This window comes from Pan troglodytes, chromosome 8 (assembly GCF_028858775.2).
Source record: "Pan troglodytes isolate AG18354 chromosome 8, NHGRI_mPanTro3-v2.0_pri, whole genome shotgun sequence".
NCBI lineage: Eukaryota > Metazoa > Chordata > Mammalia > Primates > Hominidae > Pan > Pan troglodytes.
In genome coordinates this window covers 112,328,200-112,351,499 of record NC_072406.2, presented here as the reverse complement: position 1 = coordinate 112,351,499, position 23,300 = coordinate 112,328,200, and the positions used below count along the sequence as shown (strand labels likewise).

At 42.0% G+C, this 23,300-nt stretch overlaps 2 protein-coding genes and 1 non-coding gene across 37 annotated transcripts in view; all 3 read left to right on the top strand.

Annotated features, from left to right (window-relative positions):
* The window catches only part of CWF19L1 (CWF19 like cell cycle control factor 1), a 35,412-nt gene extending 24,624 nt beyond the window's left edge, over window positions 1-10,788 (top strand). For 17 of the 28 annotated variants that reach the window (XM_054659407.2, XM_063817623.1, XM_063817626.1 and 14 more), the window contains 4 exons: window positions 4,857-5,066; window positions 6,121-6,240; window positions 7,325-7,422; window positions 9,715-10,788. In XM_054659407.2, the coding sequence (XP_054515382.1) occupies window positions 4,857-5,066; window positions 6,121-6,240; window positions 7,325-7,422; window positions 9,715-9,859 (573 nt within the window). In that variant the 3' untranslated portion in view covers window positions 9,860-10,788. 28 annotated transcript variants of the gene reach the window in all.
* On the top strand, window positions 5,788-5,934 carry LOC112204683 (small nucleolar RNA SNORA12). The gene has a single exon (XR_002938351.1). It is a non-coding gene; the product is annotated as a small nucleolar RNA SNORA12 (small nucleolar RNA).
* A 2,658-nt stretch (window positions 10,789-13,446) lies between the features above and the next one.
* Window positions 13,447-23,300, top strand: part of CHUK (component of inhibitor of nuclear factor kappa B kinase complex) — a 42,936-nt gene continuing 33,082 nt past the window's right edge. For 6 of the 8 annotated variants that reach the window (XR_010159742.1, XR_010159743.1, XR_010159741.1 and 3 more), the window contains exons 1-5: window positions 13,453-13,649; window positions 17,042-17,136; window positions 20,075-20,189; window positions 20,874-20,943; window positions 22,380-22,468. Coding sequence is in view for 5 of the 8 variants with exons in the window: in XM_016962397.4 (XP_016817886.1) it covers window positions 13,545-13,649; window positions 17,042-17,136; window positions 20,075-20,189; window positions 20,874-20,943; window positions 22,380-22,468 (474 nt within the window). In the remaining 3 variants the exon portion in view is untranslated. 8 annotated transcript variants of the gene reach the window in all.

Here is a 23,300-nt window from a genome sequence, read left to right as displayed (position 1 = left end):
AGGTTATATAGTAAATTTATGTTTAACTTTTAAGAAACTGCTAAACTGTTTTCCAAAATGACTGCACCATCTTATATTCCCACCAGCAGTGTATGAAGGTTTCTGCTTTTCCACATGCCTGTCAACATTTGTTATAGCAATAGCCAGTTTTACAAGATAGCTCTCTTTTCCTCTCTCATAAATAGGTATGGTTCTCTAGGGGTGATGCTTTTATATACTTCTTGGACTCTCTGTATTTTTTAGCCCGTCTAATTGAGAGTGATGAGTTCCTTTTGCTAATTACCATTTAAAGTGATTTTCTTTGTCCTAAAAAGGCAGTCTTCTGTTGCTTATATACCTGTATTGGGTTAAAAATGTTGATATTCTTTTTATAGCTTCAGATTCAGAAACTAGAGCCTTATGTTTTTTTTTTTTTTTTTTGAGATGGAGTCTCGCTCTGTTGCCCAGGTTGGAGTGCAATGGCGTGATCTCAGTTCACTGCAACCTCTGCCTCCCGGGTTCAAGTGATTATCCTGCCTCAGCTTCCCAAGTAGCTGGGATTACAGGCACCTGCCATCACATCCGGCTAATTTTTGTATTTTTAGTAGAGACAGGGTTTCACCCTGCTGGCCAGGCTGGTCTCAAACTCCCGACCTCAGGTGATCTGCCCGCCTCAGCCTCCCAAAGTGCTGGGAATACAGGCGTGAGCCACCACGCCCGGCCTATGAATTTTTATCTGGAATTATGTAATGCTGGAAGCTGATTCACACTAACTGATCACATCAAAGATAAAATTTCAGTTTTGCTTAGTAGTGGAGGGTGTAGCTTACTAATGACAGGAATACCCATATTCACACTCCTGGTGTGAGTATCTAGGAACCCAAGATAATGATGATATGGTTGTTTGGTAAGCATTGAATCAGACTATGAGAACGGGATGGTCTTGAGTATGATTTTATTCAGGTGGTGGAAAGCTTGAATGTGTGTGTCTCATGGGAAAGTCATTCTATTTCACATTTCCCCAGATACTTTTGCTTGGGTAGGGCTGGATTAGACATTAAATAATACCAGTCTTTGACTCTGATTTCCCTGGGTTTTCTATAGACCATTGTTCTTTTTCATTCATTTAGAATGAAGAAAACTTAATTTTTAACACTATAGTCACCAGTGACTAGAATTGGATGTTCCCCAAGATTCCTGAGGAAAATATTTATAAGTCATTTTTGTTTTGTGACAGTTTTGGGAGGTGGGGCCTAATAAGAGGTGATTTGGTCATAAGGACTCTGCCCTCATGAATGGATTAATGTTATCACAGTAGTGGGTTATCATGAGAGTGGCTTTGTTAAAGTGAGTTCAGGTCCCCTTTTGCTTCTTTACTGTCACCCTCACTTGCCCTTCTGCCATGGGATGATGCAGCACGAAGGCCATTGCCAGGTGACAGTGCTATGCACTTCGACTTCCCAGTCTACAGAACCACAAGCCAAATAGATTTCTATTCATATAAATTATAGTCTGTGGTATTCTATTATAGCAACACAAGATGGACTAAGACAATTCCTTAAGTGTGTAGTGCTTCTGAAGACAGGTGCCTTCATCCATTTCTCATTGATTTGTTCTACTTTTGGTTTCTGGGGTTGATCCTTTCAACTTATCCTAACAATCTGAGGACGCTTTTTTGTGTCTTCCTTCCTGTAGACTGACTAGAGTCTCAATTTCATCTTACACTTTAAGGAGTTACACTTCTGCCTGTGTTGTTTCCACCTGAAGAGTCTCAGTCTTTTACATTTTAAAAAATGTCTTGGCCAGGTGCAGTGGCTCACGCCTGCTCACGGCTGTAATCCCAGCACTTTGGGAAGCTGAGGCAGGTGGATCACGAGGTCAGGAGTTCAAGACCAGCCTGGCCAAGAAGGTGAAACCCTGTCTCTACTGAAAATACAAAAATTAGCTGGGCGTGGTGGCGGGCGCCTGCAATCCCAGCTACTCAGGAGGCTGAGGCAGAGAATTGCTTGAACCTGGGAGGTGGAGGTTGCAGGCCAAGATCGCGCCACTGCACTCCAGCCTGGGGGACAGAGCAAGACTCTGTCACAAAAAAAAAAAAAAAAAAAAAGGCTTAATTAGTGGCACACTCCTATCTCTAGGGAGAGCACTAATGAAGTCAAGGCCGGTGACACAACTGAGCCATAGAACCTATGGATGAAGTCTTCAGTGGAATAAGAGCAAACTTGAGAAGCTCTAGCTTTTATAGCAGTGCCCTTTTTGGATGATCTCTTGCATCTTTTTTCCTCTTTGGATTAGTTTATGCCATTTTTCTCTCCCACACAATTTGTATAGTAAGTTAGGCTTTGAATTGCCTTCTGTTTGGGAAGCTTCAATAGGTTCAAGATCACATGCAGGAGATAAGAGATTTGGAATGTGTGACATAGCTCAATGCTGCTCTAGGCCTCAGTGAGAAGTGACTTTTCTTTTCCATTCATCTTTCTATTGTCCAGGTTACTCTAACTCAGGGTGTGGGCCTGGGCAACAATCAAGGAAACCTGTTTTCTTCTCATCTAGGCCTGAAACTAGAGGGGAAAAAGGTCCTGTTTGTGGCCCAACCCAACATCCCAAGTAGGCCACATGAGTATTTCAGCCTAGAGTCTACACTGTCCTTAGGTAGAAACCTCTTACAAACCTGTAATGACCTCTGGGTGTCTGTGGAAGAGTTTGGGATCTCCTCCCTGCAACTATTCTTTTTGATTGCCTTTTTTTGTTTTTTAAATTTTTTCCCTGGCTTTCTCTTTGTCGTGCCTTCCTCAAAGGTAGTACATAGAATTGTGCTGATGGTCCATAGCCACAGATTAGTAAAAAGGGGGAAGGGCTGCTGAGAGTCTAAAATAATTATTGCAAAATCAATGCATTTTACTTACGGGGAGAACCATTTATCCAGGTCCTATTTACACATGGTTAGAGATAATTCTAGTATAGAACAGATTAGAAGGTGAGAGTTTGAAAGAGAGAGGAGATTAGGCAAGCGTGAAACTATTCACAAAAATTGCAAGTACAGGATTAGAGATGGTGCAGAGGAGCTCTTTAGTTTAGACATCATTACCTAAAGAATGCACATCATAATAGAGAAGCTGATGTTTATGGCAGTGACCTTCTGACAAAAATAGCTAGACGACTCAGGCTTCTAGAGTAACCTTTTAAACAAATACAATATAAAGTGGTTATTATACAAATAAAAAAAAGTTTTTAGTGCCTGTGAGGTTTTCATCAACTTTAGTCATCTGGAAAATTAACTTTGTCAATATGCTCAGTCCTCTCTGCCAAACAAATCAAGGACAATCATGCTTTAGTATCTTTCCAATACATATCCTGTCATTCTGTTGGACTTTCTTATTATAGACGAGAAATGATTCCTTCCTTCAGCCTTAACTTTGAGCCCACCACACTAAGAGCATAGTTGGAATAATTTTTTATTTTTTTTCCCGAGACAGTCTTGTTCTGTCGCCCAGGCTGGAGTGCAGTGGCACGATCTCGGCTCACTGTAACCTCTGCCTTCCAGGTTCAAGCAATTCACCTGCTTCAGCCTCCCAAGTAGCTGGGATTATAGGCACGTGCCACCATGCCCAGCTAATTTTTGTATTTTTAGTAGAGACGGGGTTTCACCTTGTTGGCCAGGCTGGTCTTGAACTCCTGACCTCGTGATCCATTTGCCTTGGCCTCCCAAAGTGCTGGGATTACAGTCATGAGCCAACGCACCCGGTCTGGATAATTGTTTTCTAACATATCTATATTTGCCTGTACTGGTACTCATTGGGCCCTTCTGTGCTCACTCATGGCATCTTCCCATCAGAGAATATCTGAGTGGTAGACCATTCTTGCATGTTTTGGTTTTTACAGAAATATTTTTAGTTGCCATTAAAGGCTGACATCCATTGTTGGAAATCATTCTTTTCTGCCTCTTTGGATGCATCTGAGTTTGAGGTTTTACTTTCCTTCTACCCCGTTAGGTTGTATGTTTGCTTTTGTTTTGTAGAATTTAGTCAGCAGCTTAAGGCTTAGGAACATTAGATGCTAATCATGCCATCTTAGCTTTTTTTGTGAGCCCAAGGAGTATATTCGGGGGTGGGGGTGGGAATGAAAGTTACTGGGGAGGCAGAAAGGGGTCATTTTTTTTTTTTTTTTTTTTTTTTTTGAGACGGAGTCTCGCTCTGTCACCCAGGCTGGAGTGTAGTGGCGCGATCTCGGCTCACTGCAACCTCTGCCTCCCGGGTTCAAGCAATTCTCCTGTCTCAGCCTCCCGAGTAGCTGGGACTACAGGCACATGCCATCACAGGCCTGGCTAATTTTTGTATTTTTAGTAGAAATGAAGTTTCACCATATTGGTCAGCCTAGTCTGGAACTTCTGACCTCAGGCGGTCCACCTGCCTCGGCCTCTCAAAGTTTTGGGATTACAAGCGTGAGCCACTACCCCAGCCGAAAGTGGTCATTTTGAAATCAGAAGTTGTATCTTTTTGTGGTTGAGGGTGATAAAAACTGAAAAACTGTTTTCAAGTTTGGAGCATGGGAGGGAAAACCCAGCGATTTGTTCTGGTCTCCCTCAGCTCAGTGTGTTTGAAGCCAAAAGCCTGCTTGTGTGCCTCTCCCAATTCATTTGCTCCTAGTTCATTTGCTACTTGCATAGAAATTTTTTATGCCGAATCTCACTCTTCAGCGGATACCTGAGAACATTGTTGCTACAATCTCTAAAATCAGATTTTTTCAAGAAAGAATTTTTATTAATAACCTCAAGTACTTTCGCCTACACCCTCAGGCTCACTTTTTGTATAGGCTTTTCTCCCTGGAGAATCCTACATGCTGTATTGATGTCTCAATTCTGTGTGCTGCTTCTTCAGTGCTACCTTGCCCTGGCCAAAGGAGGCTTATCTGATGACCATGTCCTCATCCTGCCTATTGGACACTACCAGTCAGTGGTGGAGCTTTCAGCAGAGGTGGTAGAAGAGGTGGAGAAGTATAAGGCCACTCTGAGACGGTTCTTTAAGAGTCGAGGGAAACGGTGTGTTGTATTTGAGAGAAATTATAAGAGCCATCACCTCCAGCTACAGGTAGGTGGTCTGTTCATAGAAACTTGGAAGGGCGCTATGGGGACTTTGATATTGGTAAATAAGTATTTAAATAGGCTGGGCGAGGTGGCTCACGCCTGTAATCCTAGCACTTTGGGAGGCCGAAGCGGTTGGATTGCCTGAGCTCAGGAGTTCAAGACCAGCCTGGGCAACACGGTGAAACCCTGTCTCTACTAAAAGTACAAAAAAATTAGCTGGGCGTGGTGGTGCATGCCTGTAATCCCAGCTACTCGGGAGGCTAAGACAGGAGAATAGCTTGAACCTGGGAGGTAGAGGTTGCAGTGAGCTGAGATTGTGCCACTGCACTCCAGCCTGGGCAACACAGCGAGACTCCATCTTTAAAAAAAAAAAATTATATAAAGTTTAGCTTTAATATGTAAAATATTTAATATTTTTATATTAATATTTAAATAACATTCATTTAAAAAGTTTTTAAAGAGTATCTGGTGGTAACCCCAGAGACTTCACAGGGAAGTGTGTGGTCAGTACATGTAAACAGCATAGATAGTAGGTTCCTTGTTTAGAAAAGGAATGGGTAGTTGAGGAAGTTCCAAGGAAGATGTGGGGCTTGCTGGATAAGAATTTGGAAGAAAGTGAGTATTTTGTGTGGAGGCCCAGCATGAGGGAAAGCTTAGTGGTAGGAAATAGTCTCAAAGCCTGCATGGGGCTAGCAGCTCAGAAAATCAGATTGTAAATCATTTGTAGTTGTGGTGGTTTTCTTTTTGGCACATTTGTTAAGTTTTCAAATGGGCCTAACTCTGCCACATATATAATATCGGAGATGGCAAAGGCTTGTGACAGAGATATCTCTCTTAAGCCTTTCCTGCATGAGAGAATGGCTCCCACATGTGGCAGGCTATCTCATAAGTTTAAGTCCTTACAGACAGGCTGACACAGGCTTGTCTGGCCTGAGGATATTCTGTGCTGAGGGGTGTTTCTCCACTCCTGTGATGGATTTGCTACTTCTCAGAGACCGTGCAGGCACAACTTCTCTGGGACCTGCACAAAGAATTTCTCCTGTCTCCCCAACCCCCAGGTCATTCCTGTCCCAATCAGCTGCTCTACTACTGATGACATTAAAGATGCCTTCATTACCCAGGCACAGGAGCAGCAGATAGAGCTGTTGGAAATCCCAGAGCACTCTGACATCAAGCAGGTGAAACAGGGGATGGTGATATTCAGGGAAGAGTAAAGATCTGTTTTTGTTGTTGTTGTTTGTTGTTTGTTTGTTTGTTTGTTTGAGACAGAGTCGCTCTGTTGCCCAGGTTGGAGTGCAGTGGCATGATCTTGGCTCACTGCAACCTCTGCCTTCCGGGTTCAAGTGATTCTCCTGCTTCAGCCTCCCCAGTAGCTGGGACTACAGGCATGCGCCACCATACCTGGCTACTTTTTGTATTTTTAGTCGAGACGGGGTTTCACCATATTGGCCAGGCTGGTCTCGAACTCCTGACCTTGTGATCTGCCTGCCTCGGCCTCCCAAAGGTATTACAGGCATGAGCCACCCATGCCTGGCAAGATCTGGTTTTTGACATGTTGAGCCTAAGGTTTTTGACATGTTGAGCTATCAAGGCATTCCAAAAATGTTATTAAATAGGCAATGGGTTGGGCATGGTAGCTCACACCTGTAATCCAACACTTTGGGAGGCTGAGGCAGGAGGAGCACTTGAAGCCAGGAGTTTGATACCAGCCTGGGCAACAAAGTGAGACACCTTGTCTCTACAAAAAATAAAAAAATAAGCTTGGCATGGTGGCATGTGCCTGTAGTCTTAGCTACTCAGGAGGCTGAGAGTCAGGAGGATCACTTAAGCCTAGGAGTTTGAGGATGCAGTGAGGTATGATTGCACCACTGTACTTCAGCCTGGGCAACATAGCAAGACCCTGTCTCTTAAAAAAAAAAAAAAAAGAGGCAGTGGACAATTTGGAACTAGAGCACTGGGTATTGACTAGACTGGAGATGAACAGGGCATTACTCCAAAGTTTAGTGCTTTCCTGGGAAGAGCAAGAAATTAGAATTTCCTAAGGTAGGAACTTAGAAGGATAGATGCCACTGGGAGGATATTGTTAGTATCTTCCAGTTAGACTTTTTAAGCCCTAGTTCCACTAAGTGGCTTGGGATCTATAGCAACATACATATCTTTTTTTCTTGTGCATTTAGACTGAATTATTTGCCTAGAGATGAACTCGGATTATAGATTTTTAAAGCATTATTGGACATCCTCATACAACTCTGTTTACTTTAGATTGCACAGCCAGGAGCAGCATATTTTTATGTTGAACTTGACACAGGAGAAAAGCTTTTCCACAGAATTAAAAAGAATTTTCCTTTGCAGTTTGGAAGGTATGTTTTTCTTCTTTTCAATGTATTTTCACTAGACCTGCTATGAACAGAGTGGTGGGCTACATGGGACAATTGATAAAAAGCTAAATTGTAAACAGTCCTTGCCCCAGAGGACCCATGGTCTTAGGGCAGATGTTTACATATATGTCAGTAATGTAATGTAGAATGTGAAGAGTACCATGACAGAGTTTTGGAGAACAATGTGCTGTAGAAATTCAGAAAAGGGACAGCTCATTTCTAGTTGGTGAAAGCCTTCATGAAAGTGGCAAAGTTGAACCTGAGAGGCATATTTAGAGGGCAAAGATTGAGGTGAGGGCATTCCAGCCAGAAGTGCTAGGGAACTTTAATTGAGCACATACTCTGTGCCAAGAACTGTACCAAGAACTTTACACATACATGACTCATTTAATCTTCATAACTCTGTAAGGTAGGTACTGTCATCCCGATTTACCAGTGTGGAAAATGAGGCTCTAGAGCAGTGCCCGGTAGACTTTTCACAACGATGCAAATGCTCAAATATCTGCACTGTCCAATACAGTTGTGACTAGCCACTTGTGGCCACTGAGTGCTGAAATGTGGCTAATGTGACTGAGGAACTAAATTTTTGATTTTATTTAATTAATTAGAATTTAAATTTAAATAGCCATACCTGGCTAATGGTTACCCCACTGGATAGCAGGCTGTAGAGAGCTTCGGTAGCTTGTTCTAGTCACACAGTGGTAGGTTCAAACCCAGGCCTGTTGGACCTCAAAACTTGAGGTCTTAACCTCAGTGTTCTACAGTATGGTAAAGGCCTGGAGGAGGCTTCAGTTCTGTTCCTCGTATCAGGCAAAACATGACTGCAAAACCATAGAGGGAGTAACATAACTTAAGCAAAGATTGAAGATGGGAAGTTGCTGGCAAGAAGATACAGTTTGAAGGGGAGTGGAAAATGTGTAGAACAGAGTATCTGATGCTGGTGTCTGTGATTTGCAGCTGTTTTTTCTCCCCTAGTTAAAAATGGGCTTTGAGTGAGCCTTGAACCTGTCTTGGACTAATTCAGAAAGCCTCCAAGAGATTGCCCCCTTAGATAAGTCCAGTAAATGTAGTTGTCTACATTTTTCAAAAAGATAAATGGGAACAAGTGTGCTACGAGATTCAGACATCTGACATGATCTTTTCGTTGTTGCCTCAGCAACAGATGCGGTTATGAACATTGACAACATAAGCACACGATTGCAGATACACATAGGCGTATAAAGCACACAAAAAGATTCTCTGAATGGTTTTGTGCTTATGATGTATTTTCAATATTGAGTAATTATCAAGATACTAATTTATAGTTATATAGCATTTTATAGTTAACAAAATATTTGAAATGGCATATTTTTTTCAGCTGTACAAGAAAGGTAGTTCTATTTTCCTTTTATATTTGAAATAGGCTCAAAGTTTGCCCAGGGAGCTTAGGTTCTTTGACTTACAGAGAATTCATGATTTGTTTCTAACTCTTCTATTTACTGTAACTTCAAAGTGGAAAATGAACCATATAAATGTGTAATAGAATTATTTCTAATATATCAAAATAAGTAAAAATAAAAATATAAAGCAATGGCAATTAGAAGGCAGCTTGTGTGTGAGTGTGTCTGTATGTAGTTATTCTTTAGTCCTAAGAGCCAAGATAGTTGTTTTGTTGACATTGGGCTTGTGCTGCTGTTATGTGGGCCTGAGTTCCCTAGAAGGAGAGGCAGAGGAATTTTAAATCAGAGTGGATATGACTAGGCTCCTGACTCTGCAAACTCATGTCTAGTTGAGGTGACAAAACTACAGTTTAAGGCAGGTTGTAATCACAGCTAATATGGCACTTTGACTGTGTTATCTCTGTACCTCACAAAAACCCTGTATGGTGGGTGTTCTTATTTGCATTTCATAGGTGAGGAAATCAAGACTCAGAGATGAAATCATCTGTCTAGATCATAGACAGCAAGTGGCAAAGCTGGAAATGGGATCCAGTCTCTGATCTTTCTCACACCAGGGCCTGCCCTTTTTCTATGTGGTGTTGCTTCTCTAAGTACCAATAATATAGTTCCAAGTTTTTTAAGAGAGGGAGAAGCAAGTGGGGTTTGAAGGATCAGGAAATATATAGTACCTGAGCTGGTCATTTAAAACGGGTATGATTTTGATCAACAGTATGGCAGAGATGGCACTCAGGGCAGGAGAGCAAAGTCAGAGAAATTTGCATACCTTCTTTGGGTGATGTTGAGGAGAGCTCAGGCTGATAGTTTCCATTTTGACTTCTTTGTGCTATTTCTGCAGGGAGGTCCTGGCCAGTGAAGCCATCCTTAATGTTCCTGATAAGTCTGACTGGAGGCAGTGTCAGATCAGCAAGGAAGACGAGGAGACCCTGGCTCGCCGCTTCCGGAAAGACTTTGAGCCCTATGACTTTACTCTGGATGACTAAAACAAAGGGAAGAACTTTTTATGAACTCCATAGGAAGTAGTAAAGCTTTTTTTTTTTTTTAATTAAAAGAATTTTTTCTGAGACAAAGTCTCGCTCTGTCACCCAAGCAGGATTGCAGTGGCACAACTGTGGCTCACTGTAGCCTCAACCTCCTGGGCTCTAGAGTTCCTCCCACCTCAGCCTCATGAGTAGCTGGGACCACAGGCGCATGCTACCATGCCTGGCAAACTTTTTTGATTTTTTATAGAGACAGGGGGGTCTCCCTGTGTTGCCCAGGCTGGTCTGTAATGCCTAGGCTCAAGGGATCCTCTGCCTTGGCTTCTTAACCTGCTGGGATTACAAGCATGAGACACCATTCCTGGCCTAGAAGCCTATTTTTAAAGAAACTACAATCTCCCATGGGGACTGTTTCCCTGCCTCTTTTGTGCAGTCCCATGGAACTTGCCTACAGCAAGAGGCCTAAGATTGAATCTTTTTGGGGAAAAGTCATTCTAGGATGAAAATCCTATGTTAAGGCCGGGCGCAGTGGCTCACGCCTGTAATCCCAGCACTTTGGGAGGCCGAGGCAGGTGGATCACCTGAGGTCAGGAGTTTGAGACCAGCCTGGCCAACATGGTGAAACCCCGTCTTTACTAAAGCTACAAAAATTAGCTGGGCGTGGTGCCAGGCGCTTGTAATCCCAGCTACTCAGGAGGCTGAGGCAGGAGAATCGCTTGAACCTGGGAGGTGGAGGTTGCAGTGAGCCAAGATCGCTCCATTGCACTCCAGCCTGGGTGACAGTGAAACTCCATCTCAAAAATAAAAGAATAAAAGTATGTCTGTCATCCAGCTCCTATGTCTGTCATCCAGCTCCAAGTACAGCTTGTGTATATCAACATTTTCAAAAACCTTTAAACTACCAAATGAAATCCAGACGTTTTTCCATGGTTGAGAAGTGTCTTGTGTTCATGTTGCCTGTGACCGTTGAAATGAAGTAGTATGTGTAATAGGAGGGGCTAGAGCTTTAGGCCCAGCTGTTACTCCAAAATCACACAGGGCAGTTTCTCCCTGAACAACCCAAAGTGGAAAAGGGATCCAAGGCTTTTGCTATTTTTCTCTTAAAGCATTCATCTTTTTCATAGATAAGAGCCCATTTAGTCCTTCGGATATTTAACTCCTGTGTGCCAGGCATTTTTCTAAGCTCCAGGACCATAGTCATGTCCCAATATGGTCCCTGTTGTCCCAGAGATTACAGTTTAATGGGGAATAGAAGGGACAGATTTAAGAAAAAAAAGATAATTCTCCTTTGGATATTGTTTTAGGTGCTTGATATATCTAATATGTGTCTGTTGTGCTGCTGGGCAGTTCTAAACTCATCAGTACCTGGGTTGGTTACAGGGCTTTGGGGATCATCAGGGTATAGGCCATAGGTGAAATTAAGATAGGGTAAATACAGTCCTGAGCTGAAGATGATTACCTGAGAAATATCAGTATTTAAGGAGTGCTTGAAAATAGTGATCTAACATTTACATAGAGAAGGAGCAAAGAGAATGCTACATATTAGGCGCAAAAAGAAAAATATTTTTACCTTTATATTGGGCACTTATGGTCCAGACACTGTTTCATTTAATCTTCACAAAATCTCTGTGAGGTAGGTATTACCTCTATTTTACTCGTGAAAAAAAAAACTGAGGCTCGGAAAATTGAAGATTGTGGAGCCTGGGGTCAACAGGCTTAGGCTTTTTAAAAAACAGGCGAGGTGGCTCATGCCTGTGATTGCAGCACTTCGGGAGGCTGAGGCAGGCAGATGACCTGAGATCAGGAGTTTGAGACCAGCCTAGCCAACACGGTGAAACCCCGTCTCTACTAAAAATGCAAAAAATTAGCTGGGCGTGGTTGCACGCGCCTGTAATGCCAGCTACTCGGGAGGCTGAGGCAGTAGAATTGCTTGAACCCTGGAGGTGGAGGTTGCAGTGAGCTGAGATCACACCATTGCACTCCAGCCTGGGTGACAAGAGTGAAACTCCATCTCAAACAATAACAACAACTAAAAACAACTCAAATTACTCATGGCCCTGGGAATGGGGGCATTTAAAAAGTTAACCAAGGGAACCAACCTGGTTTCCACAAAGATGGCCACTTCTGGGTCAGCGCAATCATCAGTATCCCTGGGTCCTCAGCATCCCTTCCTACCTCTTTTGACTGGGAATTACGAGATTACAGCCCCACCTATGGAAATTGAGCACATTAGCACTGGCCATGCTGTACATACAGCAAATGAGAGGGCCTCATACTGTTACAACAATTTGTACCACAATTCTCTGTGCGGTCTGCCCAGCTCTAAATGACATGTCCTCAGAGGCACCATCATCTCCAAGTCCATGGAAACCATGCACTTAAAGAAACCAGAACCTCCCATACCACGTTACTAATGACCTACAACATCGACTTCGTCTGTATCATGCAGTGTTCAACATTCTGGTTGCAGCATCACATTTCTCAATAATTTGATTCCATGCTGATTCCTTTACTTGGAGTATTGAGATCCCCCAGGTACAGTGAAGGTATGACCCTCTTAAATGGAAGACCAGGAGTTGTTTCCCCTATGCTATGGCAATCCGCCACCCGGAAGCACTTGCTGCACCAACAGCATTCCCAAAGCTTGCCTCTGCAGCCCTGTAGCACCCATTAGAAACACTTCTCACAATGAACTACTGTGCTGGCAAACCCATAACTGGACTGCCGGACAGCAAGCTCTGTGAGGCATCTAGGAAAAAAGCTCGCGAAATCCCGAGAAACACTCTTCACTCCGGAATAGCGTCACATTCTTGAGTCATTTGGGATGACGGGATATCCTGGAGCAGGGGTATTGGGAAGTCAGTGAACAAGAAGGCTAATTCATTAGTGGGCCTGCTAGCGTAGTATTTTAACGATTTCGCAGCCTTTAAATCATTGGTGGTCTTTAGCGTGCCGGATCAGCTGGTGGTGGAGTTGGAGATCTTGGCAGGGATCTGAAGAAAGGTGAAGTGTAGATAGGAGTAGAGACAATATGAAGTTTAGAAAAGACTAATTGCTGGACGCGGTGGCTCATGTCTATAATCCCAGCACTCTGGGATGCCGAGGTGGGAGGACTACTTGAGACCAGGAGTTCGGGACCAGCCTGGGCAACGTAGCAAGACCATGTCTCTACAAAAAATAAAAAACTAGCCAAGCGAGGTGGTGCGCGCCTGCAATCCCAGCTACTCGGGAGGTGAGAAGATCGCTTAATTCCGGGAGGTCGAGGCTGCAGTGAGCCGTGATCGTGCCATTGCACTCCAGCCTGGGCAACGGAGCGAGACCCTATCTTAATTAAAAAAAAAAAAAATACAGGAGAGACTGGACTGCTTTGAAAAGTGGATTTGACGGGAATGTGGGGTTTGGAGAGATCTTATGTTTTCCAAGACTAGAAAAACATTGTGGTTCTGTTCAGCCCTCCCGGAAAATACGTAGGGGACTTAAAGAGCGGACCGAGTACCTGTTTGTTTCCCCATCCCTTAGCCGGCAGGGCTCCGGCAGCGCCCTGGGAGAACTTAGGGAAGGGCCTTCTCGCAGCGGTTACCGGAAGTGACGCATTCATTCTCGCGAGAACAAAGACGCGCGAGCATCGGCGGCCCGGAACCGGCCTTGGAACAACTGTGGAGCCTGAGGCCGCTTGCCCTCCCGCCCCATGGAGCGGCCCCCGGGGCTGCGGCCGGGCGCGGGCGGGCCCTGGGAGATGCGGGAGCGGCTGGGCACCGGCGGCTTCGGGAACGTCTGTCTGTACCAGCATCGGGTGAGGCGGGGCGTGAGAGGGAGCGGCGGTGGGTTTGAGCGTCTGTGGAACACGGGGCTGACAGTGTGGGATAGATGGTTGGTGGGACCTTGGGCAGTATTTGGGGGCCAGTGGGCTTGTGTGTGTGTATTAGAGAGAAAGATACTATGCCTGTGTGTCCAAAGTTGTATTTGAGGTACTGGGCATAGATAGAGCTGTTGCGGGGAACTTGGGTATGACTGTCAGGCTGTGACCAGGTGTTTAGTTGAGTGTGACAGTGCGTGTGTGTCTCTGTGAATGTGGAGTGTCAGGGTGTGTGAGGCAGATGCACGTCACAGTGTGTATGTAGGAGCACGAATGTGTGAGAAGAGGGCTGAAGGGGACTGCCTTTTGGAATGTGTGCGTCCGTGTGTGTGTGTGTGTGTGTGCGCGCGCGCGCTTGGGGGCCGTATGATATCAGTGGGGACTGGAGTAGACAAGGAAAGCTTCATGATGGGTCCAGAGTTAAGCCTTTGGAAGCATGGACGGGCTTTGGAATTGGGGATGTATTCCAGGTCGGGACAGTATGAGGGTGAGTTGGTGCAGATCATGGCTTCAAACGGAAGGCGATATTAGTAGATGGAGATGGGGGGCGCTCTAGTAGGTGGAGGACAGTTAACATCAGAATCAAGAATTTTACTTTGATTTAATAGAGAATGTTTAACCATTGTAGCAGCAGTTAAAAAATCATATTTGGGTCTTGTTTGTTTGTTTTTGTTTTTGAGACGGAGTCTCACTCTGTCGCCCAGGCTGGAATGCAGGGCGCGATCTCGGCTCACTGCAGCCTCCTCCTCCCGAGTTCAAGCGATTCTCCTGCCACAGCCTCCTGAGTAGCTGGGATTACAGGCGCCCGCCACCGTGCCTGGCTAATTTTTTTGTATTTTTAGTAGAGACGGGGTTTCACCATGTTGGCCAGGCTGGTCTCGAACTCCTGACCTCAGGCGATCCACCTGTCTCAGGCTCCCAAAGTGCAGAGATTATAGGCGTGAGCCACGGCACCAGGCCTGGGACATGTATTTTTTGATATACCAATAAAAGCTGTGAACCCTTTCCCCAGAAAAATGCACAGATGCACATCCACACAACCATGCATTGCCATTTGAGAGGTTCGTGCCTTCCTAAAGGACATTTTAGGTAAATAGACCCTGGACTAATAATTCCTGTAATATAGGCTTTGTTTTGTTGCCTGTAAAGTAAGTATAGTATAATAATTACATGCATCATGGATTTGAGAGTTAAATAAAATAGTAATGTATGTAAAGCTAAATACGGTACCTGACCCATGAAAGCCCTCAACTGTTAGCACCTGCTGCTACTTCGTTGTTGTTGCTGCTATGATCATAATGCTCCTCATTAATTGGCCTTAAGGAAATGTCAAGATAAAAAGTGTTGTTCTAGGAAAATGGTTTTGTAAAGGATAAATTTGAGTGGAACAACATATGGGACAAGATGAACAGGTAAGATTTTACTAAAATGCCTGGGCTTGGCTTGTGAATAGAGAAGTTAATTCAAGAGGAAAAGTAATAATTTGTTATCTAAAGGAACATGGGTGTAGTGAGAAAGCTCATAATTTGGGGTGGGAGAAAGGGGAGATAGGAGTCTACCTTGGGGAAATAGGCATGTTTAGGGTAATTAGAATGACAACTGAAACTGATAGAACTGAGGAAGTTTTGTGAACCAGGTTTCTAGATAGGGCATAGGAGAAAATCTTGGAGAAAGAGAATGGAAGGTGAAGGACTAAGGCATTAAGTCCTGTGATAGCAGGATAAGTAGTAAATTTAATAATTCTCACCATCAGAGGGAACATAACACACTAAAAAAAAAAAAAGTGGGAGCCAAGTGCTTCCAGTGGCATGTTGCCTTTGTTACCTAAGCCTGCCTATCCGCCTGGTCATAAGGAAAAAGGATGCATGCTGGCAGCTTTTGTGACTTCTTTTCTTGGTCCCTGGGTGGGGATGGATGAATTAATCACTTTTTGTTTTATTATGGTAAAGTATACATAACACAACATTTATCACTTTATTTTTAAGTGTACAGTTAGGTGGCATTAAGTACATTGACGTTGTTGTACAGCCATCACCCTATCTCCAGAATATTCCGACTTTTTAAACACATAACTTTTTTGTTGTTGTTGTACATCTATAAACTTCCCATAGAATATTCTTTGTGAAAAGGTAGAATTTCACAGAGTTGATGAAATATAAATTAGGGAGTTGAAGGATCTTACAAAGTGGGATTTTTGAAATAGATAACTTATTGCTCCATTAACATGAGCATTCAGGGCTCAGTGTTGTTCATGGTTGTGCCTGATTCTCATTTCCATGGTGGTAAAGGCCTGCATGGGACATAGATATAACTGGTCACCTGCTCATAACAAAAGGAAGATTGAAGGGAGTGAGAACTGTGGGTAGGCTAGCATGCAGTCTATCCTAGTTTCCTTCTTCTCTATGCACCAGGTATCATCTTATCTCTAGCTTCTTTTTTCCTCTCACCCTCCAATTCACACTACCCTATCCAAGCTATGTCTTGCTTCCCCACCTATAATATATTTTTTCTGTCCTGGCCCCTGGGCTCTTCTCCCTGTATTCATACACAGCCTTTATTACAACTCTGGTTTGTGTCAGAGATTACATATGTTGGAAATTCTTTTGAACTCTCCTCGTGATATCAGAAACATAGTGTAGCCTGTGTAGCCCTGACTGCTGTTTCTGAGCTGCATTATTAATGTTGCCAGAATATGATGGGGTCTGGCTATTTCCTGTAATGTGCATCAGAATGGGTTTAATTTCAGTCAGAATTGGCTAAATTACTAGTCACAGGCAAGAGATGTTAGGTTCATTATGTAGCTATGGAAGCAGAAGTACACTCATTGGTAGGATTTTTTTTCTTCATGTCATTTGAAATGCAAACATTAGGATTGGAGTTTTTTGCTTTAGGCTTGGTTATATTAAAACTTTCTCTTGCTGTTTGGAGTCCAGGAAGCCCTGAATTACCTTCTTCATTTTAGTTATGCTAGAAGCTGGGGCACATATTAGTTGTCTTGATTAAGCTCTGAAAGGGGTTTGCTGAGGAGACAGGATCTTTTTTTTTCTAACATTATATATGAGAGAGAGTTCTGAAAAGACCTGTTATAAAATCAGTTTCAGGCACTTTTCCCTTGTATGCTGTTGCGTGTTTGAAGGTCAGTTTTAAAGCATTGGTGTAATAGTCTCATGGTTTATCTTTTTAAAAAGCATTGCCTCAAGAGAGCTGTGGATAAATATATTTGATTAGTAAAGCTAAAAAGTTTTGTTGTCTTAAGTTATTTCTTTGGTAGCAAATAAATCTGCACAAGAACCTAATTTTTTTTTTCTGTTGATTTTCTATTTTGGCAGGAACTTGATCTCAAAATAGCAATTAAGTCTTGTCGCCTAGAGCTAAGTACCAAAAACAGAGAACGATGGTGCCATGAAATCCAGATTATGAAGAAGTAAGTGTATTCCTTGACTTACATTTCCCTGGTTCTACAGCCCAACCAGATGTCATCATGGGGAAAGAGGCCAGGAATCCACTCTTCTCAGGATCTTTTTGGGAACATATATTTTTTTCTCTCATTAAATATATTCTATTTCAAATAATAATATCACATTAAGATTAAGAAGGTTTAGTTAAAATCAGCTAGGACACTTACACACTGTTGGTGGGAATGTAAAATTGTGCAGCTGTTACGGAAAACAGTACGGTGATTCCTAAAAAATTAAAAATAGAATTACCATATGATCCAGCAATTCCATTTCTGGGTATATACAAAAATGAATTGAAAGCAGGGACTTAAAGAGTAATTTGTACACTCATATTCATAACATTATTATTCACAATAGCTGAAAGGTAAAAGCAACCCAGTATCTACCAGCAGAGACATGTATAAACAAAATGTGGTATATTCATGAAATGGAATATCATGCAGCCTTAAAAAGGAATGAAACTCTGACACATGCCACAGCATGGATGAATCTTGTGGACATTATGCTAAATGAAATAAGCCAGTCACAAAAAGACAAATACTGTGTCATTCCACTTATACGTGGTACCTAGAGTAGTCAAACTCACAGTGAAAGAAAGTAGAATGGTGTTTGCCAGGGGGTGAAGGGACCAGCAAATAGAGAATAATTTTTAATAGGTGCAGAGTTTCAGCTTTGCAGAATTAAACAGTTTTGTGCAGTATAGTGATAGTGGCAAAACATTGTGAAAGTATTTGATGCCAGGCTGGGCACGTTGGCTCACACTGTAATTCCAACACTTTGAGAGGCTGAGGTGGGTGGATTGCTTGAGCTCAGGAGTTCGAGACCAGCCTGGGCAACATGGCAAAACCCCATCTCTACAAAAAATATAAAAACTAGCTATGTGTGGTGGTGCATGCCCGTAGTCCCAGTTACTTGGGAGGCTGAGGTGGGAAGATTACTTGAGCCCAGGAGGTCAAGGCTACAGTGAGCTGAGATCATACCACTGTACTCCAGCCTGGGTGACAAGAGCAAGACCCTGTCTGAAAAAAAAGGAAAGCATCTGATGCCACTAAACTGTACACTGAAAAATGGTTAAGGTGGTAAATTTTATGCTATGTGTATTTTACCACAATCAGAAAACTATTTCATTTCAGTTAACAAAAGTCAGCTAGGGCCGGGCGTGATGGCTCACACCTATAATCCCAGCACTTTGGGAGGCCAAGGCGGATGGATTACCTGAGGTCAGGAGTTTGAGACCAGCCTGGTCAACATGGCAAAACCCCATCTCTACTAAAAATACAAAAATTAGCCAGGCGTGGTGGCGGGTGCCTGTAATCCCAGCTACTTGGGAGGCCGAGGGAGGAGAATTGCTTGAACCCGGGAGGCGGAGGTTGAGGTAAGCTGAGATCATACCACTGCACTCCAGCCTGGGCGACTCCGTCTCTAAATAAATAAATAAATAAATAAATAATAATAAAAAATAAATTACCCCAACATTTAGTGGCTTAAAATAGCAAACATTTAGTATCCTATAGTTTCTGTGACTTAGGAATTTGGGAGTGGCTTAGCTGGGTGATTCTAGCTTAGAGTCTTTCCTGAGACATCTCAGGATATTGGTCGGAGCTGCAGTAATCCAAAGGCTTGACTGGGGCTGGAGTATCTGCTTCCATGCTCACTTATATGAATGTTGGCCAAAAGCATCAGTTCTTCGCCATGTGGGCCTCTTCATGGGGAAGCTTGAATGTTTTCATGACATGGAAGCTAGCTTTCCCCAGAAAGATCTTTTCCCCAGAAAGAGTGAGTGATCTGAGAGAGAGAGAGTGAACGAGCGAGCAAGATGAAAACCGACATATCTTTTATGATCTTTACTTGGAAGTGAGACTCCATCCTTTTCCACCACATTCTGTTTGTTACAGTGAGTCACTAAGTACAGCCTACATTCAAGGGGAGGAGAGTTAAGCTCTTAAAAAGAGAAGTAGACATTTTAAAACTTCCACAGGTAGTGTGCTAAGTGCTTTACAGATCATTCTTCCAATTATCACAGCAATCTTATATTTAGGTATTATTTTGTAAATGAGGAAGTTGAAGCTTATAGAGTCACATAGCTGGTGGTTGGTAAAGTGTGGATTTGAAATGAATACTTTCTGACTCTAATATCTGTGCTTAATTCCATTTTGATTCTCAAACTTGGTTATGTGGCAGAATCACCAGAAAAGCTTAATAGTATAAATTATCAGGTCCTACATGTACATGGAAATTCTGTTTGCTTCTTTTTCTTTTTTTCTTTTTTTTTTTTAAAAGAGATGTGGTCTTGCTATGTTACCCAGGCTTGACTTGAACTCCTGGGCTCAAGCAGTCCTCCCACCTCAGCCTCTGGAGTAGCTGGGACTATAGGCATGCGCCACCACACCCGGCTAATTTTTAATTTTTTGTAGAGATGAGGTCTCACTGTGTTACCCATGCTGATCTCGAACTCCTGGCCTCAAGCAATCCTCCCACCTCAGCCTCCCAAATTGTTGGGATTACAGTTACAACTACACCCAGCCTAGAACGCCAGATTTGACCTACTCACTGTGTGATCTTGTTACTTAGCCAATTTGTGCTTCAATTTTCTCCTGTGTGGTGAAAGTATTAATAAATCTACCTATAATAGGATTATTGTGACAAGTAACTGAGTTAATATATTTAAAATGCTTACTGCTTGGCACTTAGAAATGTAATAGTAGTAATAGTGATGGTATTTTTATGTGTGTTTTCTTTTAAAAAATTACTAATTTTTAATTATACAAATCAGAAATTGGAATATTATAAGTAATACTGATCTTTCCCCCTCTGTTCATCCACCCACAATTAAGTAGCATTTCAAATCCAGTCTGTTTTTATTGGAAATAATTTTTTTATTGTAATGTTTTTCTTTCTTATTAGGTTGAATCATGCCAATGTTGTAAAGGCCTGTGATGTTCCTGAAGAATTGAATATTTTGATTCATGATGTGCCTCTTCTAGCAATGGAATACTGTTCTGGAGGAGATCTCCGAAAGGTAGTGTGGATGTTTTGAGATGAGAGATAGTAAATCACAAACTTTAGCAATGTTTGAATCATGTTAAATATAATAAACTAGAATAAGAATCGGAAAAACTATGGTCTGCTTCCTGTTTTGTAAATAAAGTTTTATTGGAACACAGCCACATTCATTTCTTTACACATTGTCTATGGCTGCTTTCTTATGGCTGCAGAAGTGAGTAGTTTTAACAGAGACTATGTGACTTGCAAAACCTAAAGTATTTACCATATGGTTCCTTGCAGAAAATGTTGACTCCTGATTTAGAAAATGCATTTTTGTTGTTGCTGTTTGATGGGACTATAGCAATGGTGTTAGATGAAAATTTCAGTGGTTAAGGTGCTTATAAAAAGTTGTTTTCTGTATTGCAATCTTTTTTTTCTACCTAATTTTAAATGTGCCCATATGACCATTTTTATATATATCCATGAGATTTGTCAGCCTTTTCCAGTTTCAAATGCTTTTTGCCTCTTTTTACTTTTATGAGCCTTATCATGAAATTTACATGCCCTCAGTATGGATTTGGTAATTTTATTCCCTTGTATTTTATTATGACTTATTTTCTCATTTGAATATTCTTTTAGAGTATAGTAATTAATGTGTGGTCACTATTGCAGCCCAGCAATTTGCAGAACAGATTTTTAGATTTCTTTCTTTTTTTAGCTGCTCAACAAACCAGAAAATTGTTGTGGACTTAAAGAAAGCCAGATACTTTCTTTACTAAGTGATATAGGTATGTATCAGTATTAAAATACCATTGTAATGTAATGTCCCTTTGGCCCATAAAAGATCTTTTTGGAAATTCAGGAGAATTGTTGATACACTATACAAAGTCTATAGAATTTCAACATCTATAAGAAGTTATAAAGATCTATTACTATTGATGCTAAATTAAAACTAGGATATTTTGGCTAGGTGCGGTGGCTCACGCCTGTAATCCCAGCACTTTGGGAGGCCAAGGTAGGCAGATCACAAGGTCAGGAGTTCAAGACCAGCCTGGCCAACATAGTGAAACCCCATCTCTACTAAAAATACAAAAATTAGCTGGGCACAATGCCGCATGCCTGTAGTCCCAGCTACTCGGGAGGCTGAGGCAGGAGAATCGCTTGAACCCAGGAGGTAGAGGTTGCAGTGAACCGAGATTGCACCACTGCACTCCAGCTTGGGTAACAGAGTGAGACTTTGTCACACACGCACAAAAAGAAACTAGGATATTTTATTATTTATTTGTGGCTAAGAGTCCTTTTTTTGTCTAATAGATGTTCCAATAGCTGACAAAAAAATCATGTGAAATGACCTTACTCAATTTCACTCCCTCCCTACCATTGACATAGTAATTTTGTTTACAGTGGAATTGCATCTCCTTGAGGGATGGGTCCTCAAGTCAACTCTTTTTTGTTTGTTTGTTTTGAGACGGAGTCTAGCTCTGTTGCCCAGGCTGGAGTGCAGTGGTGCGATCTCAGCTTACTGTAACCTCTGCCTCCCAGGTTCAAGCGATTCTCCTGCCTCAGCCTCCCGAGTAGCTGGGATTACAGGCGCCCGCCATCACACCTGGCTAATTTTTGTATTTTTAATAGAGACGGGGTTTCACTGTGTTGGCCAGGCTGGTCTCAAACTCCTGACCTCGTGATCTGCCCACCTCGGCCTCCCAAAGTGCTGGGATTACAAGCGTGAGCCACCACGCCCAGCCAAGTCAACTCTTCAGGGTGAAAAATCTCTGCTTAATCAGAATGACTCCAGAAAAATTCCTAAAATAACCAGTACCTAACCTTTTGGAGGAACCTCAAAAACCAAAAATTTGTTTCCCCATAGATTTTGGTTTTGCCTCTTTTCCAAGGTCATGAGGGCTAAAGTCCAATTGAAATGGGTGATTTAGGTGGGAGAAAGAGGCTTATAAGAGTTTCAGGGATTTTCCCAATTGCTTGTTGCATTTCTATTTGGTGTTAATTCTAATGAGTTAAATGAACATATAGTATAATTTTGTAGTATTTGTTTAATGTTACTTTTTTTTCTGTGAAGAAAACCTGAACTACTGTAGTATTAGTTGTGTAGTTACGATGATCCATATAAACTTGAGCATCAGAGCAGATTTGTACAAAATGTGAGGTGAATTTTTCTTTTAACTCAATGATTTCTGTTACTTCAAAGTATATTTTAAACTTTATTTAGGGTCTGGGATTCGATATTTGCATGAAAACAAAATTATACATCGAGATCTAAAACCTGAAAACATAGTTCTTCAGGATGTTGGTGGAAAGGTAGGTGAAACCTGAAGTAATGTTTCAGGCCTATTGAATATAGTCTCTCTGATATAGTTAGTCCTTGAGCTTTGGTGTCTTTGCTGTATGCCCATAACAGTCTTACTTTTTCCATTTCAGACCTCACCACACTGAACTGTAGTTTTGTGTTTAGTTTTTTTGTCCCTTCTGCTAAACAGTGGTTCCATCAGAGAAGGAACAGCACCTGCTTTTTTTTTCTTTTTCTTTTTTTTCATTTTTCATACTTAACCCAGCTCCTAGACTTCACCTGTCTTGTTCAAGTCTGTTTTTCCATCATAGTATCTAGCAAAGATACAGGCTGTGAATACATAATATGTTAACACTTATTATTTTATTCTTATGAAGCACATCCAAAACACATACATACACATCCTGGGTCCACTTTAAGAAAAAAAAGAAAGTATATATATTTTTAAAACTTATTTTCCTTCCCCCAATTTAAATGAGTCATCTGGAGAAGAACCAGAAATTGTGAATGGACTCTTAAAATGTTCATTTCATTGGAACTTAAGCAGTTTTCTTGTTTCCAGCATCCAAATTTCATAATAAAGACTTAAAGGCCAAGAGTCTGAACCTTGTGTTGAGTTGTGTGTACCGTCTCTTTAGTTAGTGAAAATAGTTTTTGGCCTCTTGGAGGTGTTGGAACCTTGGCGATGCTTCTTCTCTTAGGAACCTTTCACGTATGCTTGGCACCAAATATATCTGCTTTTTTTTTTTAATCCAAAGACTTCAGGACATTCCTGAAGTTAGATCTAAGTATTTACTCACATTTAATCTACTCTAAGGAGGTATGATGCTTCTTCAAGTTTGG